Below are 6,100 nucleotides of genomic sequence, written 5' to 3'. Positions count from 1 at the left end.
TGTGCAACAGCTCTGATCGATTTTTCCTCTTCTCAGCTTCAAAACGGTTTGCTTTTCTCGTCTTCATGTTTGCTTAACAGCAAATACAGTTTTCACAGGCGCAACCAAAAGCCAAAAACAAGCACTATCTAATGTTTAAGCAATCTAAAAGGCAACACCTGAGCAACTAAAAACAACCATCAGTCACGTTCCAACACTTTTGCTCACTTGAAAAGTGGGTGGGTTCCAACAAAAGCTGCTCTGTCCTGAGTTGTTTGAACACATCTAAGTGTAAATACCATGAAATAAAAGCTGGGATTCTGAAACTTTGTCTCATATTCATTTTTTGATCTGAAACCCAAATGTCTTCAGTATACAACAAAAACAAATTAATTTACCTTGCCGTTCTAATACCTTTGGAGGGGACTTGTAGGTATGTAAATGTATACATACAGTATGTGGATGTATATGTATGTAAATAAATGTATAGTTGGGTAGATGTATAGCTGGCTACATGGATGTATAGATAGGTAGGTCTATAGGAAGATGTATAAATAGGTTCAGATGTAAAGGTATGTGTAGTTAGAAGTGTGTATAGATAAAGATGTAGCGAAAACATACGTAAATATAGTTATGTGGGCAGTTTTATACATAGGTTGATGGCTATAGATGGTAGCTTGAACCGGTTTTGGTATACGTAGATGTATAGCAAAGCACATACACCGTATGTATACATACGAAGACTTATGTATACAAAACGTATGTCTTACTGATTAACGGTTTGCATTCAACATAGGGGTGTACTCACTTTTGTTGTCAAAAATGTAGACAATGGCTGTTTGAGTTATGTTAAAGGGCCGCAGTAAATTTACTCATGCAGAAGCTGTACACTGACTATTTAACATTGTGTCATTTCTAGTGTTGTCCCATGTTGGATAGATAACTAGTAGATAAGACGGGTCTAAAGATGTATTGGCAAGTAGATACCATTATAGATGCACACGGTGGGAGAATTAGAAAATAACAGAATTACAAGGTGTAATGCTGTAACCAGTCAGCCGGATAATCCAACTTGCACTTGTTGCTTTGTTACCAAATGTTTTGAGGAAGTTAAGTAACCGCGATGTAAACGTTGCAGCCAGGGTTGGTCACATAACCTTTTGCTTGCTTTCACTTCCTGACTGCTTCCTCAGGATGACTCATGGGAACCTTTCACTCAACAAAAGCAGAACCCATTTTATTTTACATTTATTCAGCCATGCGAATATTCAATGTCATCCTTTCTACATGGGCTTATGACCTGAAGTAAAATAATTAACATTTAGGGTTTCCCCTAATAGATGTTAAAACATTTTAAATAATAAAACTATTTGTAAAAGTCATTCATTTTTATTGCTGTTTACAACTCCCATCACATACGTAGTTTGAAAAATTGGACCAATGACTGATACGTTAAAAAAAAAAAAAAACTATACAACATTAAAACTCAACCATTGTCTTCTGGAACGTTCTGTCCATTCTTTGTCTTTCTCCGTGAGTCCGCTGGCATCATGATTCCAGTTTGATGAACTTGCTCTGCAAGAAGACTCTGGGAACGCAAAGTCCTTCTTTCTTGTTGACCGTCTCCCTCTGGATGTACTCGTTAACGACGCAGCGGAAGCCCGCGTCCGAGAAGAGCGCCGCCAGAAATTCTGGAAATACGCGAACACAAGGCAGTTGGGAAATGACATAGTTGATGATTGTTGTCATATTATCCATAACTGTAAAAGAAGAATAAGCGAACCATAGAAGACGACTAAAGAAAAGTACGTGGCTCATACAGCGAAAAAGAGGACACTACAAAACTTGGTGAAAGACAGCCCAAGTGAAGGCCATATTTTTTCATTATGCTTTCTTCTGATATTTGTTTGATATTATAAATTTTTCTCAAATATTTTTGTCATTTGTTCCTATTATTATTCCATTTTTAATCTAATATTTTTGCACTTATGTATTTTTGGGCTGTTTTCTGATGGTATTTAGTTATTGAATTCCAAATATTTTCTAATAGTTGGGGATTTTTGTATTTTGATCCAACACTTTTCAATTTTTTGTAAAGCTTTTTTTAGACATTATATTATATAAATATTTTATAGCTAACATTTTTCCATGTTTTAATGTATTTTTATTTTCTCTAATGTGTGTTTATGTGTATATTTTTCTCCAATATTTGGATCAATATAGCTTTGGCTCTTGTTACAAGTGTAACTACTAAATGTGTAATATTTGTCCACTCGTTTTAGTCTAATCTATTTGTATTGTACATTTTTTTTTGTAACGCATAAAAAAACCCATTTTTTTCTATTTTTAGTCTAATATTTGGAAATTTTATGTCTAACATTTTTCCATGTGTGCAAGTGAACCTGTTACCACATCTACCGTATTGCTTTGCCCAATGTAATGTAATCTTGAAATGACACTCTTCATTATATAGTGTGCGCGCGAATGCTGCTCTTTCAGCATTTGTACATGATTTAACTGTGCGGACGGGAACATATGGGCACCTTTGGAGAAGAAGTAGGATCTGGTTCCATCCTGTCGCACGTAGAAGTTATCTGCCAGCTTGCTGCTGGCTTTGAACCTCCGCATGGTGTGATCGTGCACACCGTAGTCTCGGAAGAGAACGGCGCTGCCGGGTTTCAGCACCTTCGGGGTGAACAACACGAAAGTGACGCTTTGCTCGGCAAGTACAGTAAACTTCTGCGCATTCAGAAGGGCCTCAGCCACAATCGCGCCCCGTACCCTGTGGATGTTGCGCACGGCCAGCGCCATCTTGTCGGGATGGATGGCGGACAGCACGAAGATGAGAGTGGCCACGTCCACGCTTCCCTCGGGAACGTTGTGCCGTAGGTCGTCGCGGGTGAGGTCGCACTGGAATACCGAGCAGCGATCAGCACGGCACAGAGGGTTCTTCTGTCGGTCGAAAACATCAAATGTGTCGTTCCTGCTCTGCTTTCAAAGTGAGGCGGATGAGCTAACCATTCTTCACCGTGCCGCTCACAAGCTAGCGCCAAATTAAAATTAGATACAAACTAATTGAACATGTAAAAATTTAAAATCAAAATCAAAATGACATCTTTACCATTAACATTACATTGACATTTCAAATATAGAAAATGAAAAAATATCTAATCAAAGCGTTAACCAAATTAAAATCTAAATACACAAACATTTAAAATATAAAAATTACAATTACAATTAAAACATTTATTTTAAATAAGATCAAATCATAATTCCATCATAAATCCATCCATTTTCTGAGCCGCTTTATCCTCACTATAGTCGCCGGAGTCCTGGAGCCTATCCCAGCTATCATTGGGCAGGAGGCAAGGTACACCCTGAACTGGTTGCCTGCCGATCGCAGGGCACACATAAACAAACAACCATTCACACTCACATTCACACCTACGGGCAATTTAGAGTCTCCAATCAACCTACCACACATGTTTTGTGTTTTGTCACAACTAAGTGACTTGGTAAGTTGCAGTCGTTTTTGTGCAGAGGTTAAAAAAATGCCTATTAGTGTTGTTATATTGTTGCTACTGTATAGGCTTATAACACTGCAAAGTTGAACGTATCTGTTAGCCCATCTATGGCGTTTTGCATTGTTAGTTGGTGTTAAGCTAAGACTCCTAAAACAAAGCTATGTGGTTGTTTTAAATATATGTGTAAGTCTCTTTGTTTTACATTTACTTTAACAGTAAACTTAAAAGATGGGAGTTGCAATAAACAGCTTGAAAGCACTTTTTTTTAAAAGAAATATTCATAATGTTACAAACTGCTATTTGTTGTCAAGTGAGACGAGTTGAGTTTGCTGCCACCAGTGCTCATACCTCAAATTTTTACTTGCAAGTCAAAGCAGGAAATTGGCCGAGCAACGCCTCGTGTCAAAAAAAAACAAACAACAACAAAAACTCGAAAGTAGGGTTGCTCGTAAGTCAGGATCATACCACTAAGAAGTGGCCCCGACTCACTTTGACAAAGTCGACCGCTCTGGGCGAGAAGTCGCAGGCGTAGACAAAGATGTTGTCCTGGTCCTCCAGCAAAGGGAAGATGCAATTGCCCACGCCGCATCCCGCCTCCAGCAGGACTAGCCTGTGTGAGTCAGACTGCAAACGCAAACACACACACACACACACACACACACAGGTCATGGACGGCTTTACTGTAGTTGTTTAAGTATTTTGTTTTAGACGCTCCTGGACTTCTTGGTGCAGTTAAAGCTGGATACATTAAAAAAAAAATTATAACTTGTTTCAATTTTAACTTTAACCTGCAAACTGTCACTGATTTTGAGGATTAAAATATCACAATCCCAGTGTTTCCTCTTGGGACCATCACACCAAACAACAAACACAAAGCTGCCTGCAACAGTAATGACCAAATTTAAATAGGATTGACCACTGACTGACATCATCATCATCAATCGCCAAGCTACGAATGAGCATGGTTTCACCGGATTTTAATTAACTCACTTAAAAAAACATGAATGGAATACACAATATGGTCAAATCTGTCATATTTCATAAATGTATTTAACTCCCTTTAATCGCTTCTATTTTGACAGATTTAAGATTTTCAAAAGTAGGCTTCACACTAAAGACCACTACAACCAAATGTAAACAGATATGGCCACTGAATAGGCCATCAACATAGGTGACTAGTAATACACTACATTACTCAGTTTCATTTACGTAAGTAACTTGTTGGATAACTTGTCAGCGCAGTTTTAATGCAACACAGCTTTTAAGTGAGTGTTTTTGTTAAGAAGAAATGCTACTTTACACTTTGTACCTGAACGTGCTTAACATGTCAAAAGTACAAGTATAATCTGGAAAAAGAAATCCCCAAAACATAATATATATTTCAAATCTAATGTATGACCTGAAATGGCCTCTTTTTATACAATGCGTTTCTGTAGTACCTAAATGCACCACGTTATGGTGGCCCACTTTGTAAGGGCTTTCGTTTTCGCGAACCTTCCTTTCACCTGTCTACACGTCTTGAGCTCATCGAACTCTCTGCTGGTCCAGTGTCTGTCCTTGAAGAAATTCGTGGTGTTCCTTTTGTAGAACAAGTCCCAGTTTTTCTGCGCATCTCTCTCCAGCTTCATCTGCTTGAAGGAGGAGACCAAAGTCTGCTCTCCTCCTATCTTCCCCTCCTCATGGCTCAAAACATCTTGTTTGGTGACGTCTATTCCCACGCCGCCGTCGTCACAAAGTGTCACGCTATCAACAGGGGACAAAGTTTCAGTCTTCAATGCGGCCATGCTGCATTAAGAAGAGCTTCCAGTTGATCGGTATTTATTATTACAGATAGGACATATTTCAATTTCGAGCAAATTGTTAACCGGAGATGAGAAACAACGCTAAAGTTCGATTCAACAACCCCAGAAATGAACATTTTTGAACAACCACGTCCATGTTGTCCAACAGCTCATGTGATCCGTGTAGAAACTAGTCCAGGAAGTCACAAGGGCCAACAAACTCAAAACGAGGCCTCAAAGTGAATACATTACTTAAAAAAGAACATTATTTCTATGCGTGAAAATATTTCAGTATTGCTTAAATTAAAATTAGGATAAGCCTCCGAAGACTTAACATTGGGGATCCCCCTTACAATGTGTCCGTGTAGCAACTACACGTAAAAAACAAAAACAATGAGGTCACTCCTAATTAAATAAAAGTACTTACAAATGTTTACTTCTAGTTCACAGTTTCACAATTAAAAGTGGAATATGGCCCTCGCCCCCTTCCCACACTAATTTCTAATATTAGCCTGTTCATAACGTACGTGATTAATGTACAATGGCGTTTAATTGAATAATCATCCATTTATAGTGTTTCTTCACCGTGGAACTTAAAAATGCTTTAAGCACCTAAAAAGGCAAATGTTAACTCTTGTTTTTAATTATCTTGTGGTAGCTTGTGTCCTGACCAACATAAGACACAAATGCGTTTTTATAGTTAACTCTTTAATGTGGAACGTTGAGGCCTAAACTCTTTCACTGACACGACGTGCACCAACGACTTTTTATTTTAAATAAAAAATCTGCTGGTTGTCATGGTCCGAGTGGAGCGTA

The 6,100-nt window shown here is 38.3% G+C and overlaps 1 protein-coding gene across 2 annotated transcripts; it reads right to left on the bottom strand.

Annotated features, from left to right (window-relative positions):
* Positions 1-842: 842 nt before the first annotated feature.
* On the bottom strand, positions 843-5,440 carry mettl6 (methyltransferase 6, methylcytidine). Of its 2 annotated transcripts, none has more exons than XM_061675722.1 (5): positions 5,009-5,440; positions 3,993-4,127; positions 2,761-2,967; positions 2,523-2,664; positions 843-1,670 (listed from the first exon to the last, which is right to left on the bottom strand). In XM_061675722.1, the coding sequence occupies exons 1-5, from the start codon at positions 5,285-5,287 to the stop codon at positions 1,528-1,530; spliced, it is 906 nt and encodes a 301-aa protein (XP_061531706.1). In that variant the 5' UTR covers positions 5,288-5,440; the 3' UTR covers positions 843-1,527. The 2 variants fall into 2 exon arrangements, with proteins under 2 accessions (XP_061531706.1, XP_061531707.1); XM_061675723.1 differs by having other exon boundaries at positions 2,761-2,931.
* Between the last annotated feature and the right edge of the window lie 660 nt (positions 5,441-6,100).

Source organism: Phycodurus eques, chromosome 4, assembly GCF_024500275.1.
Source record: "Phycodurus eques isolate BA_2022a chromosome 4, UOR_Pequ_1.1, whole genome shotgun sequence".
Classification (NCBI taxonomy): domain Eukaryota; kingdom Metazoa; phylum Chordata; class Actinopteri; order Syngnathiformes; family Syngnathidae; genus Phycodurus; species Phycodurus eques.
Note: the sequence above shows the minus strand (reverse complement) of the source record. Positions and strands in the feature narration are given on the sequence as shown.

Bases quoted from the DNA above. Each gene is read 5' to 3' on its own strand.
- mettl6 (XM_061675722.1), bottom strand. From the start codon at position 5,287: ATGGCCGCATTGAAGACTGAAACTTTGTCCCCTGTTGATAGCGTGACA. The intron at 4,128-5,008 runs GTGAAAGGAAGG...TTGCGTTTGCAG, and splicing joins AGCTCAAGACGTGTAGACAG to TCTGACTCACACAGGCTAGT. The intron at 1,671-2,522 runs GTGCCCATATGT...GCGTATTTCCAG, and splicing joins ATCCTACTTCTTCTCCAAAG to AATTTCTGGCGGCGCTCTTC.